The sequence below is a fragment of the Rattus norvegicus genome, chromosome 7 (genome assembly GCF_021556685.1).
Source record: "Rattus norvegicus strain SHRSP/BbbUtx chromosome 7, alternate assembly SHRSP_T2T, whole genome shotgun sequence".
In the NCBI taxonomy this organism is placed as follows: Eukaryota; Metazoa; Chordata; class Mammalia; order Rodentia; family Muridae; genus Rattus; species Rattus norvegicus.
This window is the reverse complement of record NC_141540.1, coordinates 119090166-119107348: the sequence shown is the minus strand read 5'-3', so window position 1 is coordinate 119107348 and position 17183 is coordinate 119090166. Positions and strand designations below refer to the sequence as shown.

Sequence of the window (17183 nt, the reverse complement as noted above, 5' to 3'; positions counted from 1 at the left end):
AAGTTCTAAAAAAAGCACCTGCATTCCTGGGTGTGCTTTTACCAGGACAATCATAAACGTAAATTTCTAAGCATGAGTGGGTGGAGTTCCGAGTAGGCTTCCAGAAGCATGGCTCCCTTTTTTTTTTTTTTTTTTTTTTTTTTTTTTTTTTTTTTTTGGTTTTTTTTTTTTTCCGGAGCTGGGAACTAAGCCCAGGGCCTTGCGCTTCCTAGGCAAGCGCTCTACCACTGAGCTAAATCCCCAACCCCGCATGGCTCCCTTTTAATAGGAAGCTGCTCCAGCCACACAAAGCTGCAAAAGTCCTTCCCAGATGTTTTTCCTAAGAACCCTTGCTTCTGTATCGCCTTGTGAAGGTCGCTGTCCTTCCCCCAACAGGCACACAGTATTCTAAACAGGTGAGTAGTACCAGGGAGCCAGCCTTAATATCCAAATCCTCCTTCCTACACAGGGCTGCAATTTGAGCCTCCGGTTTGGGGAGTCTGAAGCAGGATCTCACACAGGCCTCTTGCCTCAGAATCACGATTGCTGAGATTACAAGAGTGAGCCACTATGCTGCCTCAAAATCCACTTAGCTTATCTTTGTTTTATGCAAACTTTGTCACTTTTTATTGACCAGTCAGTCAGTTATAAGGTGCTGGGAGTCGCTTCCCTTGCCCACCCTTCGGACAGCTGAACAGTCGAGTCTTTAAATAATTGGTTCATCTGTCTTGGCCTCATACTCTCCTCAGTCCCACAAAATTGACTGGCCAATTAGTTTCAGTATTCTAGAGTAATAAAGGGATATAAATGCCAAGATTTTCACCAAAAACTATCATCTCTGAGACGAGGAATAGTACAAATCAAAAGGAAGAGCCGGGTGTCCCATCATGGACCTGCTGTTCCCCGGGGCACCTCTATCCTCAGAAACAGCGCTCACAGCACGTGCGCACCACTCGCGCCCCGGCCGCCCCACTAGTCCCGGCGTGCCGCGCGTGGCACACGTGACCCGCCCCCTGCTATTGGCCCGGAGTGGGGAGAGGCGTGGCCGCTGTGGCGCGAGTCAGCCGTCGCTTCCCTCCACTGCAGCCTGCCGTGAGAGCATCGCTGGGCCACGGGCGTCGGCAGCGTGCGGATCGGAAGTTCAGCCTGGGCACCGCGCACGCGCCAGTAGCAGTGCGGGATAGCGGAGACCGCGGCAGGTGTGCCGGGGCATCCTCACGTGATCCGGGGGGCTGGGGAGGGGCCTTAAAGGCCACACCTCCTTCAGGTCCCCCCCTGAGGGTGAAAGGTGGGTAGACAAACCAGACATCTGAAGGGTCCACCTGGGAAGACCCCTCCCAAAATGCAGGGCACATCCAGAATGCATAGAAACTGGGGAAACTGCCTCTCCTTTGGGGTGGAAGTTACCATGACAATAAGGGAGTCTGACGCCCTGGGAAAGAGGACTATGGAAATGAGTTGGGGGGGGGGCGCTTCAGAATTCCTGTGGGTCCTTGATCTTACCTGAAAGGGATGGAGACGGGATAGATGAACTCCTGGGTCCCGGGGTTCAGTCCTGGCCCCGCTCCAGATCCCTGGGAGGCTCAAGCGCTAGGTTTCTCGTTCCTCGGGAAAGCCGGCTGTCACCAGCTGCCAACCACGAGGTGCGAGGCCTCTCCTCTACTGTGCCGCAGGATGGGTCCCTCGGGGCTGCTGGTGGCCCTAGCCTTGCACCTGGCAGTGTGCTCCCGTCCGCACCGGGACTACTGCGTGCTGGGCGCTGGTCCTGCGGGCCTGCAGATGGCTGCACTCCTGCATCGAGCCGGCAGGGACTACGAGGTATTCGAACGAGAGTCCGCACCTGGCAGCTTCTTCACTCGCTACCCGCGCCACCGCAAGCTCATCAGCATCAACAAGCGGTACACAGGCAAGGCCAACGCAGAGTTCAACCTTCGCCACGACTGGAACTCTCTCCTCAGCGACGACCCACACCTGCTCTTCAGACACTACTCCCAGGCTTACTTCCCAGACGCCAGCGATATGGTGCGCTACCTGGGTGACTTCGCACAGCGCCTAGGGCTCCGTGTGTTATACAACACAAACATCACCCACGTGACTCTGGACAAGGATCCACAAGCCTGGAACGGCCATTACTTCATTCTGAGGGACCAGAAGGGCCAGGTTTACCAATGCAGGTAAGGAGCCTCAGGACACGGCTGGATTGGCCTCGAGATCGGAAAGAATAAGAGAAAGGGCATAGCAGTTATACTCCTTGCTCCCAATGGGGCTCAGTGCCAAGCTTTGGTACAGCCAGAACTTTTTTAAGGTGCGTTCTTACAAAGCTGTGGCTGAGTATGGTTGGAAAAATCTAGCAATGTATTCCCTAGGATTTGCCAGGCTCTCTTGACTTCACAATGATCCTCTGGTGTTGAGTACTGTGTGTGAACATAGCTTGTACCCAACAACCCTTGCGGGCAGGTCCAGCCTTTTGACACTACTACACTACATGTTCATCTACAGGCTTCAAACTCTAAAGCCATGCAATCAAGTTGTGAAACACACATATACACAAATTTCATATGTTAAGTAAGTTTGCAAGTTGTGTCGGGCCACAATCATAGCTATCCTGTATCCCATGTGACCCAGAAACCATGGGTTGGGCACATCTGATAGTTTCATAAAAATAAGTGTCCCCAAAACCCATGCTGAGACAAGCAGGGCAACGTGTCTAGGCAACATTAGACACTATCCCGTAGGATTTCAGAACAGAACCAGAGCAAAAGACCCAACAAACATGGCTTCCAGGTACTCGTGTTACCTTGCTTTGGTTTGGGAGACATTATGTGGGCACCTCGAACTTGTTCAATCCGCACAAGAAACCTAGGGAAGATGCTCCCTAATACCCATTTAGCAGGCACAGATCTGAGGCTCTGCTCTGAAGACCTTGATCAACAAGTTGTGTCTTACCACTGACATGGTGGGGCTACATTTGGGCTGAGGTTTTGCTAACCCCTAAGCCTGTGTTCTATCTGCTACTCCATGTTCCCTTCCTGGCTGTCAGCTTCACTCCTAATTATCATTCGTCTGTTCCTGCAGCTCAGAAAAAAGGGGTCGTCTTGACTGGGACTCTTGGGTTTTAGGTAGATTCACTGGAGTAGAAGGAAGTGAGGAGCAGAGAGGAAAGGGGTCAGAAAACAAAGTTATGTTTGCTGTATGCGTCCCTTGTGGCCAAACTATTCTGTAGCCTGCAAAATCCACCCCATTGTAATCCTCACAAGGATAGAGAGCAGAGCTAGGCATGATGGAGCATGTGCCCATAACCCCAGCATAGGGACACTGAAGCAACAGGATTGCCAGACCCAAGGCTAGCCCAGGCTACATATCAAGTCCCCATCCCAACAGGACTTTGGAATCAGGCCCTCTATACTCAGATTGTGGCTCTCCTGCTTTGAAGAGTTCTGATGCCCGAACCCACAGGGCCCCATGACTGTGAAACAGGCCAGTGGATACCAGCTGAGGAGTGGGAAGATTGAGGAGTAGATAAGATAAATGCACCAGCACAGTGTGGACAGAAGATGTGTGCGCCTGGCTTGCAAGTTACGAGAGGAACCTGAGTGCCAGGGTAGAGTACATCCCCCTGGGGAAAACTGACCTCATCACTGTGTTAAAAATTAAAAGAGATGGTTTTAGTTTATCATGATATCAGTGAGCAAACTTAATCCCCAGGTAAGGTCTCCTTCCAGTAAAGCATGAAGGACTGTGGATAGCTTGGAGAGAGAAGGGGTCAGTAAATAGAAGAGTCAATGGGGAAACATCTGAGTGGACATGTCTTGGTGGAGCCTGGAATCAGGATGAGGCAAGGGGATCCACACTGAGTGGCCGTACACCTGAAGAACTGAGTTGTCTTTCCGTGTCCCTACCTGCAGTGTCCTGCTTGTGGCCACTGGTTTGGCAGTCCCCAAACTGGTCGACTTCCCTGGCTCTGAATACGTGGAGGGGTACGAGTCTGTGTCTGTGGACCCTGAAGACTTTGTGGGTCAGAATGTGTTGATCCTGGGCCATGGGAACTCAGCCTTCGAGACAGCAGAAAACATCTTGGGTGTCACAAACTTTGTTCACATGCTGAGCCGTTCCCGAGTTCGGCTCTCCTGGGCCACCCACTATGTTGGAGACGTCAGGTATGCTGCAGCCCTGCTTACATACCCTGTCCCATACATCCTGTACTAACCTTGTACTAATCCTGTACTATAAGAAAGTGCCTGGGGCTGGGGATTTAGCTCAGTGGTAGAGCGCTTACCTAGGAAGCGCAAGGCCCTGGGTTCGATCCCCAGCTCCGAAAAAAAGAACCAAAAAAAAAAAAAAAAAGAAAGAAAGTGCCTGTGGCCGAGTTCATGATTTCAGAGGCTAAGTCTAGCAGTATGTTCCTCTCTCATCAGCACCTCATAGCAGATGGTGTCACAGCAGCAGGCATATATGTCAGACAGTAAGGCTGCACAACAGGATGGACAGCCAGAACAAGGGGGAGGCTGGGCTCCCTTCTATTGCAGACCTCTACCTGGAACTTACAGGGGGTCCCAACAGAACTGCCTTAATCTCTTCCGAGGGCATTACCCAGTGATCTGCCTCTAGGCTCCACCTCTTAAGGATCCAGCACTGGGGCCTGGGGAGTGCTTGACTCCCGTGTACTAAAGCCCTGGGTTCAGTCCCCAGCTGCACACAAGCAAGGCGAGCTGACACGTACCTGAGGTCTCAGCTCGGCACTCAGGCAGTAGAGGCTGCAGGATCAGAGTCCCAGGTCCATCCTTAGATACCTAGTGAATTTGAGGCCAGCCTGAACTACATAGGACCTTACCTTTACCAAAAAAGAAAGAAGGAAGGAAGGGAAAGAAGAGAGACATTCACAACCTCCTGGTGTTACCTCTATGGGGATTAAGCTTCCCTTGGGTTAGAAAGCCTGGGATATGGGAGCTCCCCCATCCTCAGCCCTCCTGATCTCTTTCTTCTCTTGCCTGCTTGTGGGGCCCCAGAGCCATCAACAATGGCCTACTGGACACCTACCAGCTGAAATCGCTAGACGGACTCCTGGAATCAGACCTGGAGTATCTAGCCCTCGTGAAGGACAGCAAGGGCAAGTTCCATATCACCCTGAAGTTCCTCCTGGAGAACAGCAGCAACCAGAGTGCTGACTCCATTCCCCTCCCCCAGGACGACAATGACAACTTTGCCATGCGGGTGGCCTACGACCGTGTCATCCGCTGCCTGGGCTGGAAATTTGACTTCTCCATTTTCAACCAGTGAGTCTAAGTAGGATGGATGTTGGGACCTCTCAGCAACACCTTCAGACCTCCCTGGGGACATGGCAGGCTTCAGGAGAGCACTTCAGGAACGCAGGAGGAGGGTGCCAGGGGTCGTGTTCCCAGCAGCTCTTGCTCCTAACAACCCTTCTCACTGGCAGGTCCCTCAGACTCTCCTCAGGGACTGAGTTCAGCAAGAAGTACCCACTGATCAAAGCCAGCTATGAATCCAAAGGGAGCCGGGGTCTCTTTATCCTGGGGACCGCCAGCCACTCAGTGGACTACCGGAAGTCTGCTGGCGGCTTCATCCACGGATTCCGATACACAGGTAAGCCTGACTTCCAAAAGCATCGAAAGGATGTTCTCATGGTCTGGAGATCGCCTAGAGGAAGCATGACAGTAGACACCTCTAAGGGTGGCTGTGACATGCTCAGTCCCATGCAGTTAAATTAAAGTGTGTTCAAGGGGGATGGGTAGTCTAAGAGGTGCCAGTCTCACAGGGCTGAATAAGGCAGTGGTGTGTGTGCCCAGGAAGCAGCTCATGTACCCAGCATGTGGGAACACCTCAGTGAAAGTTCTATTGATTATGTCAGTTCTTTGTGCGAAACTTTCAGTAGTAAAAATGTCACTCTTCCACTGTATCTTCCACTGTAAGGAAAACAGAAAGTGAAGGAGAGGAATAGGTTGCAACATGCTGAGTATCTTCTAGATTATTTATAACAGTGTGTGTGTGTGTGTGTGTGTGTGTGTGTGTGTGTGCGCGCGCGTGCGCGCACACACTCGCACATGTGCACACCGCATGTACCATGGTGTGCATCTGGAGGTCAGAAGACAGCTTGCAGGAGTTGGACTCTCCTTCCACCGTGAGCTCTGGAGCTCAAACTCAGTTTTTCAGCTTGCATAGCAAGCGCTTTGACCCACTGAGCCATCTGGCCAGCGAGGCCTTTGTTTTTTCCTGAGGAAGCAGCTGAGGGCCAGAGAGATTGCTTGTGTTTGACTTGGTTGCTGGTTTTAGAAGGCGGCTTCTTCTGCCCCTTTCTCCCCTCCCTGGAGGAAGCAGTGGGCTGCAGCAGCTGAGTGGCCTGTTTAGCTGTTACCCACATTGGGGCTCAGATGCCGCCAGCTTGGTATGCAGCTGCTTGCAGGGCTTGCCTTGCATTCAGTGGATGGAGGATCGAGTATCTCCTTGGTCTCAGGAATCCCAGGGAAGCTTTCACTCAGGGCTGATGTTGTTGGTCTGCGTATCCTCAATCCCCAGTCCAGGGTCCACAGTGCTGAGGCTAGGGAGAGAAAAATGACCTGTAAAGGTAATGTTAGTAAACCATTTGTGTTCAGATCAGGCCGTGATAGCCCAGTCCCAATCCTCAAACTCCCAATCCTCCTGCTTCAGCCTCCCTGGTTCTGAGACTACAGATGTGCACTACCACATCTGGTTTGTGCTTTGTTTTCTTTGTAAGACAATAAGGCAGACGATGTGGAGATCAGAGGAGGGGCCCCTCACAGATCTGGATGCAAAAAAAAAAAAATTGTGTGCTTATTGTAGAAATGTTGAAAAACACAAAACAGCACAAAATCTGTAATCACTTATTGGGGTCACACATGTGCCACAGCGTATGTGTCAAGATCAGAGGACAGCCTTTAGGAGTAGGTTATTCTCCTTCGACTATGTGGGACCTGGGGATTAAACTCAGGCTTGATGGCAGGTCAAGCCTGCCTACCTGCCAAGCCCTCTTGCCAGCCCGATGAGTTTCTTTGTAAAGCACAAAAAGTGAAAGGCAGTAGCAAGCTTAGCATAGGTCGATAGGTCCTCGTGCCCTCTGATGGGAGGTCTTGCCCCCACTTCCCGGTTAGAGTGGGCACTGTGGGGATGACGCAGCTGCCTCTGCTGCCTAACGCCTGGGAAGTAGTCCGTGGCAGGTGGCAGTGGTGAACACTTAAGCTCATCTGAGCAATCCTGGAGACCACCTGTCAATCTCCTCATCTGTGTCTCTGGAAGCAAAAGGGTGTGACTAGGAGATCCATGCAGGCTCACATCTCCTCAGGTAGTGGCTCCACTTTGCCCGTGGAGTGAGTGCCACATTGCCTGGCTACTGCTACGTGGGCCACAAACAAACCCTAAGGGCCTTGAGTCCATATCCTCATGTTTCCGTTTAGTTTGATGACTTGTGTTACCTCAGGCCCAGGGTTTATACTCCAGTACCCTCTCCAGCTGGCAGGGAAAACTACACAGTGAGTCCAAGGCCAGCCTGGCCAAACTTAGACCCGTCTCAAAGTTAAAAAAAAAAAAAGAGGGGGGGATAAAATGTAGTTTAGTGACAGAGCACTTATCTAACATGTACGAGACTCCAGGTTCCTTCCGTGGTTCTAAAAGCAAAGAGGAAATATCACCCTTTGTGAGTTTGTTCGTTCACGGTTTCTCTTCCACCCCCGAAAAGAGAGCCTCAGCATGCTGTCACCTGCTCTGCAAAGGTCTTGCATCCTCAAGGCGCCAGGCTCGGTCTCCATCCCAGGCCCCTCGAGTTTCAGCCGCTCAACCTTATAAACTCAGCTTGGCCACTGGCTCCTTTCCTATGAGCAGCTGGTTTGTGGCCCAGCCTCATTGCATTGCGGTGTTTTATTAACTTTGGAAGAACAAGTAATTGTGTTCGGCCATATCATGATGGGCAGACCAGGTGTGAAGTAAGCCACTTCACTGCTGGCTTGGGCACCAGTTGCCTTCTGCAAGAGACCTCAGAACAAGACAGTGACAGGTAGACTTGGGCTGAGAAAGACAGAAGAGCCAGAACGTTCATGAGACCTTAGAGATGGCCACCAAGGAGGATGGAGAGTTCTGTATCAGGGTTAGACTCACCTAGTGTAAAGGACGACAGCTGGCAGGGAAACTTCCTTGTTCAGATAGCCTCAAGCCGAAGTAGACCACTCACACCCAAAGCCACCCCACCCATACTTTGCCTGATACCCAAGAGACAGAATGAAGAAGCAATGTTTGCCATCTGGCCTTGTATACTCTATATATGCTTTATATATAGTCTACATATACTCTGTATACACTCTACATATACTCCACACATACTCTACGTATACTCTGTGTAGACTCTACATAGACTTATACTTTTAGCTCTCATGCCACTGTTCCCAGGCCTGAGCCTCCCTCCACCGAAGCAAGATAAAATCTTGGCCCTTCCTCCCTCTGGCCATTTCAGTGCGTGCTGTCCACCGGCTGTTGGAGCATCGGCACCATGGCATCACCTGGCCGTCCACACAGTACCCCATCACACAGCTGACCAGCTCCATCATTCGGCGTGTAAATGAGGCTTCGGGGCTGTACCAAATGTTCAGCGTGCTGGCCGACATCATCCTGTTGAAGGAGTGAGTAGCCCTTCTCACTTAATCTCCTCCAACCCTGCTTCACCCAGTCACCCTGCCCCTCGCTTCTGGTTCTACTCCGTGTGCTAAGTGGCCCAGTTGTTTCCTGAGCAAAGGAGGCCTGCAGAGGAAGTCGGTGAGGTAAATAGCACAGGGTCTTCCAGACAGCCCATGTGTAAAGCGCAGATTATAGACATCTTACTGTGTGGTTTGGGGGAGTTAGTGAAGCGCTGCACTTTCTTGCCCCATCTACAGAATGACCATAATTAATTCCCTTGCAGCATGGTAGGGCGAAGATAAGAGACTCCTCAGGCAAGGGCCTGCTTGGCCCTTTTAGATCAAATGATTACTGGCAAATCCCAAGACACCCAGAGCCTGAGGACAGTCAGTACAGGACATGTCAGGAGAAAGCAAGGAAGAACTTTACAGAAAACAGGCAGGTGAAACACAGGAAGACTTCTAAGTCAGAGGACACCCCTTGATCCAAAGCCCTAGCTTCCCAACACCAAGTTCAGGGACATGGGGAGGCCAGGAGCTCATCGCACCACCTTGCTTCATCCTCAGCACCCTTTCTATGAGGGCCAGAGCTGTCTAGATCAGGGCGCTTTTGCCAGGACCCAGGCTTACTCAGAATCCTAGTCCCAACACCCACAATGGCCCAGCAGCCTCCCAGCACAGTCACTCTGCCCTCAGTAGCCACCAGCCATCCTTTTTTTTTTTTTTTTTTTTTTTGGTTCTTTTTTTCGGAGCTGGGGACCGAACTCAGGGCCTTGCGCTTCCAAGGTAAGCGCTCTACCACTGAGCTAAATCCCCAGCCCCAGCCATCCTTTTAAAAGGACAGCCATACTGTTGTCCCGCCTCCCACTCCTCAGAGCCAACCACTCCCCTTCTCCAAACACTGACTGTACATTCACCTCATATATCCTTTACTCAAGCCTGATGACCTCCCTCACCACAGTACTCTCGTCTCTACCTACAGAGACCAGCTTCTCCCCACTTTCCCTCATCCTGGAACACCCTTGCCCCTGGAATGGTATTACAGGGTGGGAGTCCACAGCACTGCACCTGTGGTGAACCTGCACCCCTCCCTGGTCCCACCCACAGGAACGCTACAGCATTTGAGTACCTGGAGGAGTTCCCTATACAGATGCTGGCCCAGCTGGAGATGCTCACAGGGAGGACAGCAAGGCACGGGATCTTTGTCATCAACATGGAATATGGCAAAAACTTCTCTGGGCCTGAGAAGGACGTCTTCTATTATGACCGGTCCGTGGCACACATAGAAGATGCCTGGATGTCTAACTTCCTCCACCCTGTCATCTACTACTACAGACACCTCCCCACCGGTGAGCTGCCCTCCACCCTCCCTGAGCTCAGCCAGGCCTCTTCAGAGGGCTCTTCTTGGACCACCTCTGTCTGTAAAACAGTCACCACAGGACTTCTGCAGCTGACAGAGGGCACCCGGGGGACCCTCGTAAGCCACCCACGGTCTCTGGGCACTCTGTAGTGAAAGGGGTGCTGTCATGTTGTGGTGCCTCAGAGTGGGGTAAGGAGCTGCAGGTGAGTAGTAAGAAAAATGGATGAGGGCAGGTAAGATGACTGGGTGGTGGGCAGAGGCACTTACTGTGGAAGCCTGGAGACCTGGGTTCAATCCCTGGAACCCATGTAAAGGTAGAAGAGAACCGACTGCTTAGATTTGTCCTTTGACCTCCCCCACACAGGCTCTGTGACATGGGTGCCCACACAAACAACAGTGATAATAAAGCAGACAAGGACAAGAACACAGTACAGAAATGCCAGGCCCAATTCACAGTTCTGTACTCACAGCAGTTTGACCTTGGCCATTTTACTTAACCTCTCTGAGCCTTGCTTCCTGGTCTACAAAATGGGATGGTGAATATCAGTTCACCTAGGACTGCAGGAGGATACACTAGATTTGCCAGCAGCCCAAGGGCACAGCCTAGGTACCATGCCTTTCAATTCAGAGCTCGAAAGGTCTCAGGTTGAAGAGGGTGCTCCAGACAGGTGCTTGTTACCCCAGGGGTAAGGAGTCTGGGGCAGGTTTGCCATAAGCTCAAGGCCATCCTTGGCTCTACAGTGAGCTCCTGTCTCAGAACTGAGTGTGGTGAGACATCCCTCTGTAATCTCAGTATCTGGGAAATAGAGGCAGAACAACCCTGGCTACTTGAGACCTTGTCCTGAAAAAAGAAAGAGGTGGCCCAGCTGGGGGTTGTTCCCAAGGGCAGAGGCAGCTTCAGAAGGTGGGGAGTGGGGTGTGCAGATCTATAGTCGGCAGCCTGAACACTGGCCAGCTAGGATTGGTCATCGCCTAGGGTCTGGTTTCCAGGGATGGTCAGTGTTAGTCCAGTGGCCTATGGGCTGGGCGCTTAGAGAGCAGGGGGATTCTAGATGAGCCCTGTGTGCTCACTGAGTGTGTGAGCACTCAGAAACCACAGGCAGCAGCTCTAGTTCCTCTTCCTCCATCTACATGAAGGTGGCTGGTGGCCAAGCTGACCACAGCCAGGCAGAAACACCACAGAGAGGCAATCATGAGAGCAGGGGGATGTGCCAGCATGAAGGACCTGGCTCTGATGCCTCCCTCCTCCCACAGAGCAAGACATGCGGTTCCGTCCTGCACAGTGGCCCCTGCCTCGGCCTGTGGCCATCCACCACATCGTGGAGGACTTCCTGACTGACTGGACAGCCCCCGTGGGGCACATCCTCCCACTGAGGCGCTTCCTGGAAAACTGTCTGGACACAGATCTGCGTAGCTTTTATGCAGGTAACCAAGCTCCCAAGGGGGCAGATGGTGGGGCGTACACTTAGTGATAGCGTGCTGTCATGCATGGGTTTGAGGCCTAGCACAGGAAAAGGAAAGGGAAAAGGAGGGCAGGAGAAAACGTAATGAAGAGCTAGAGACTACCAACATTATACAATTTTGGAAAAGATGCAGAGCAAACTAATGGAAATTAAATATGCTTGAAATGAGAAGCTCAATGTAAGGAGTTGGTAGATTAGACAGAGGTAAAGAGAGAATTGGTGAATTGGACAGCTAAATACAAAGAGGGACCTAGGGCAAGAACTCAGATAGTCTAGAAGAGAGAGTAACAGAAATAAGCCAATGTTTCTGTCCTTTTAAACCCCTGGGTGTTCTGAATCCAATGCTTTTTCTATCCTTGAGAGAATATGTCAAACAGCTGTCAAATGTCTGACGCCATTCATATCAAGTCAAGTTAGAGACTGGCTCCAGCCAGTCAAAGAGCATCCTGTTTTATCCTGAGTCTGCTTTGAAATGATGGATTGGGAGCTGACTTGCTACTGTGTGACCCCCAGCCCTAATCATCTAGAAGCTTCCTGTCTCAGTTAAGCATAGAGCAGCCTGTGAGCAGCCAACCTTGCTCACACAGACCCTGAAAGGCCTAGAAAAGAGAGCCCTGGGCTTCAAACTGCCTGCCCATTCCCCAGGCCTCAAGAGTCCACAACAGTCCAGTGCATATCCCCACCCCAAGTCCTAGATCCCACTGACTTATGCTCCCAGCCTTTGGGGGTGCCCTCAGCTGGGATGAATCCTTACAGAAGACCAGCTGCCATTTAACCACGGCACAGCTGCTAGCCCTGGCCTCAGCTTCGGCTGGGATCGGTCACCCTGGGTACTGCAGAAGGGTGCTGTCATCAGAAGGTCATGCTGGCTAAGTGACCATGTGGCTGCCCTCACATCTATCCTCTTCTCTGCCAAGGCGTCTGCTGGGAATCAGTGGTGAAGCAAGGAGGGGTCCTATGGAGCCCTTCTAAGCTGTTCACCTTGTGACCCTCAAGGCATCGTTCCTTATGTATTCCCCTCTTTTTACAAGAGGTAAAGGGAAGGGGGGAAATGAAAGATCTTCCCCTGAAGACATGGAAGGACTCAAGGCTCTGACTCTCCACTTTCCCACCCTGCCTCTAACTCCTAGCAAGCTGGGGTCTGTTTCAAGGCTTGTTTCTCATTCAAAGCCATGGCACTGGTGCTGTTTCCCATCCAGACCATGCAGGATGCGGTCCAAGACGTCCAGTGAATGCCTGAGAGAATAGAACCAAATCTCATACTCATAGCCAGGGGCTGGGGGTCACTCACTTTGGGGGATCCCATAATGAAATCTCAATTAGGTCTGGTGATGGCTGGCACTTTGAAGTCAGAACATGAATGTGTGTACATGTGTGTTGTGTTTTCCTCCACAAATTTAACGTCTGTTTGTTTTATGTGATATTTATCATTGCCACGTGGATTTCATTCTCCCCTCCTGGGTTCCCAAAGGGAAGATGCAGCTTACCACAGCATTAGCAGCTGCACACAAGGCAGGGATTTTTCTTATTCTGAATAGAACTAGCACGTTTTCACTTAAAGGAAATACTTTAGGGCTTCCCTTTGACTTTCCCAAATTGTGGGATCTCTGTAAAGGCTTTGAAGCCATTACTAAACAAGGTGAGATAAGATATCCTCGTTTGTTTTCCAATGCTGAGATAAAACACCATAACCCCCCTCCAAAAAAAGCAGCAATGTGGGGAGAAAAGGTTTATTCCTGCCTCTAACAGTTCCTTGAAAGCAGGAACTGAAGCAAGGGTAATGAAGGACGACCCTTGCTGGCCTGTGGCCCCCATAGCTTGCTCCAGCTTTCTTATGCAACCCAGGACCACCTGCCCGGGATGCACCAAGCACAGTGAGCTGGGCACTCCCACACCAATCTCTAATCAAGAAACTTTCCCCACAGATTTGCCTACCAGAAATCAGGGAGGCAACCCTGCAATTAAGGCTCCCTCTTCAGCCAGCATGCCTTTAATCTCAGCAGTAGGGAAGCAGAGGAAAGCAGATCTTGAGTTTGAGGTCGGCCTGGTCGACATTATGGGTTCCAGGGTAACCAAGGCTATATAGAGAGATCCTGTCTTAAAAACAAAATAAAACATAACAAAATAAAATAAATGGGGCCCTCTTCCCAGATGACCCGACCCTGTGTCTAGCTGACAAGAAGCTAATCAACACATAAGGGTGACCCAACAGGTACCTTACACCATTGGGATGGTCCTGTTGATGGTGACGGCTGCTAAGTGTGGGTAGTATAGCGTAGCATATACAATATGAAAACCAAAATGGCTACTAAGTAACTGGTGGGGACAAAGTATAGAATATGTGGATACCTAGGGCCCCAGCATTGCCCAGCTCCTCTCAGTGCTTCTCTCTCCAGCCTGGCCTGACGCCTTCTTTCATCTTTGAATAGAGTCCTGTTTCCTGTTCACTCTCACACGCCAGAAGCTGCCGCCCTTTTGCCAGCAGGGATACCTAAGAATGCAGGGGCTTTCAAGCACCAAGAGCCTTCGTCAACATGGTGTGGAAAGCAGGCTCCTGCAGGACTACACGGCCATGGAGAACAGCAGCAGGTGGCTTGATGACCACTCCTCAGCTCCAGGGCCTCTGACTCAATTCCTTGACAGCAACAGAGAGGAGCTCTGAGCATCCTCTCCCAGACTATGATGGCTTGCACCTCTCCAGGAAGCCTTTTCCCAGGGAACTTCTCTCCCACCTTTCAGGCGGCTCAGGACCATCACAGAGGTCACAGACAACAGGACAGCCTGTAGAGTGCAGAAGGCTGGGATAAGGTCACACAGTGATGTCCCTTCCCATGCTGGCCCCTGGTGCTAGATGCAAGGTCCAGAGGAGGGTACCTCCTGTCAGGTATGAGGTCCCTTCCACATCCAGCTAGTGTTCCACTTGGACCATCACTAAACACCATGCTGGTCTTGTGTGTCTGTTCTAGGACCAGCCAGTCTCCTTTTTCTTCGGGTTCACTCTCAGATGGGCTCAGCTTTACCTGGGAACATCTCAAAGCAGACACCCCTCGTTTCCATGGTGGGCATGTGAGGGTGAAGGCTTCAGCAGTGGGGTAGACAGTGGGGATCTTCTAGTGTCCTCATCCAGGAGGCCTGCCCTATACCACCCTTTCTTTCCACACAGTTTCCTCTTCCCTGGCACTTGCTCTCAGCAGGAGTCAGCAGCCTGTGTGTCCCTCTCCCACCTTGCTATCTGGCATCCTGAGCCATGTCTCCCTTGAGACCCGCCTGGGCAGGTTTTTTTTTTTTTTTTTTTTTTTTTTTTTTTTTTTTTTTTCCGGAGCTGGGGACCAAACCCAGAGCCTTGCGCTTGCTAGGCAAGTGCTCTACCGCTGAGCTAAATCCCCAGCCCCTCCGCCTGGGCAGGTTTAAGATATTGCTTTGCCTGCTCCCTTGGGCATGGAAATGTTGACACTTGCCCAGCTCCTGATGCTCCTCTCCTCTTCCTTGCCTTCCCTCCCCAGAGTCCATACTCAGCCAACAGATTAGCAAAGAAGCCATGAGGAAAGCATGGCCCACAAGGGCATCATGGTGATCACGTGATTTCCATAGCCTCAGAGTGCAGGTACTGTTTTTCACCAGTGGCCCTCTATCAGCCTTCATGGAGGCCACTCAAACGCCCAGGGACACAACCCAAAGCCCCTTCCTGGGGCCATCCTCTTCTCCTTGGGAGAGTCTTGGCTGGGTCTACCTGACCTGCCTGCAGCCACCTTCCTTTCTGGCCTACCAAGTCCTAACAGGACAATTCAACAACTTCATGTCACCAGGAGGAACTGTGTACCCCTGAACCTACTTGGTGTAGTACGCACAGAGCCAAACCTTCTAACTAAGTCATCATCCAATCCCAGGATGTCAGTGTTGCCATATTTCACACAGATTGATTGGCAAGCCGAACGGGGACCCTGCCATCCCACCCTCTTCTCCACAGCATTTTCAAATATGCCTTTGATTTAGCACTACGACATCGAATCCTGTTCCTTACATCTCCAGTCATCGAGGATGGCTGAGCACTTGTTTGGTGCCTTAGCAAGTAGCTGGCTGACACCCTTGTATAAGACATCTGCTGCTTCCTGTCATCTGCCAGATCGTTGATTCCGTCAAAATATCAGGCAGCCTTATTTGTTTTTAACACGGAGCATCCTGTTCTTGCTCAGTTGACTAGAGATGTCTTCTACTTCCCCCGCCCCATAGAGATTCCATGTCCTGTGGCCTGGTACTTATTATATAGCCCAGCCTGCACTTGGACTCATGGTAATTCTCCTGCTTCAACCTCCCAAGTATTCGGATTACAAGCTTGAACCACATAACCTTCTTAAGATTTATTTCGGGGTTGGGGATTTAGCTCAGTGGGGTTGGGGATTTAGCTCAGTGGTAGAGCGCTTGCCTAGCAAACGCAAGGCCCTGGGTTCGGTCCCCAGCTCTGAAAAAAGAAGAAAAAAAAAAGATTTATTTCTACTTATGTCTACTCATCTGTGGACATGAGTGCAGGTGCCCAGAGACCAGAAGAGGGTGGCAGAGCGCCTGGAGGCTGGAGTTACAGGAGGTTGTGAACCACCATGTGTGGATGCTGGGAACTGAGCTCAAATCCTCTGAAACAGCCGTAAGTGCTGAGACAATTGCTCCAGGACCCCTACCTCATAACTATTTTAGAGAAAAGATTAAAAATAAGGCAAGCTAGATGTGGCTCACTCCAATATCCTAGCATTAGGGCAGCTAAGGCAGGAGAATTGAGGTTTAAAGCCAGCCTGGGCTACATGGAGAGTTCCCGTATGGGCAACTTAATAAGATCCCATCTCAAAAAAGAAATTTTAAAAAGGCAAAAATAACTGGGCATTGTTGTTTATGCCTTTAATCTTAGTATGCCCAAAGCACAGGGCGGAGAATCTCTTGTGAATTCAAAACCAGCCTGGTTGACGAAGTAAATTCCAGGCCAGTTAAAGCTATATAATGAAACCTTCTCTCAATCAATCAATCAATCAATCAATCGGAATAATCATGGTGAAGGAACTGGTTGAACTAGGTGACAGGCAGGGAGAGGAGTTACGTAACTTCTCTTGATCATCTCTGAAGAGGGTAGGGAAGGCTGATGAGTATACCTATATATGTATGATGCTGCATGGGACATGGCGCTGGGTGAGGGGGCAGCAGCCGCTTGTAGCGGTGACCATAGGAAACCGCAGTGGCTCTGCTAGGGCTGTGGGACGAGGATCTTCATTCCTCTTCTGATCAAATTTGTGTTTATTTTTCAAATGTGATTATAGGCTACTGAAATAAAAATACATTTATTTTCAAACAGCTTCTGCTCTTGAATTTTGGGATTGCCGGGAAAGAGTAGACATGGGAGCCCTCGCAGAGGCTGTGCTCTGCTGTACTGTCCATGTGGTGGTCGGAGAGGGGGTGCCCTAGAAGGAGTCAGGAGAGGAAAAGGAGCATCATGTATGGTCGCAAGCCTGCCCAGAGGCAGAGTAGGTGGAAACATGTGTAGCCCTAGCACCTGGGAGGTGGGAGGTAGAGGCAGGAGGGTCAGAAGTTCAAGACCACCCTGGGAAACAAAAAGACGTCTTTTTAAAAAGACTTATTTATTTGTGTACTTTGTGCACATGGGTACCTTGTCTGCATGTAAATCTACACTCCAGAAAAGGGCCTTAGACAGGGGTGAGCTGCCATGCGGGTGCTGGGAATTGAACTTAGGAAGAGCAAAAAGTA

At 50.9% G+C, this 17183-nt stretch overlaps 1 protein-coding gene across 14 annotated transcripts; it reads left to right on the top strand.

The window, feature by feature from the left end:
* The first annotated feature begins 1036 nt into the window (after positions 1–1036).
* Positions 1037–16770, top strand: Foxred2 (FAD-dependent oxidoreductase domain containing 2). 14 transcript variants are annotated; one of them, XR_015624105.1, is made up of 10 exons: positions 1037–1178; positions 1653–2153; positions 3885–4136; positions 4986–5252; positions 5414–5580; positions 8456–8621; positions 9723–9964; positions 11230–11400; positions 13868–14349; positions 15896–16770. XR_015624105.1 is itself a non-coding variant. In XM_087557429.1 (9 exons), exons 2-9 carry the CDS (start codon positions 1654–1656, stop codon positions 14098–14100), a joined length of 1998 nt encoding a protein of 665 aa, XP_087413555.1. In that variant the 5' UTR covers positions 1037–1178; position 1653; the 3' UTR covers positions 14101–16770.
* The last annotated feature ends 413 nt before the right edge of the window (positions 16771–17183 follow it).

Excerpts from the sequence above, each read along its gene's own strand:
- Foxred2 (XM_087557427.1), top strand. The coding sequence starts at position 1,507 with ATGAACTCCTGGGTCCCGGGGTTCAGTCCTGGCCCCGCTCCAGATCCC. Across the intron at positions 5,581-8,455 it reads CCACGGATTCCGATACACAG|TGCGTGCTGTCCACCGGCTG; the intron begins GTAAGCCTGACT and ends TGGCCATTTCAG. Across the intron at positions 9,965-11,229 it reads CTACAGACACCTCCCCACCG|AGCAAGACATGCGGTTCCGT; the intron begins GTGAGCTGCCCT and ends CTCCTCCCACAG.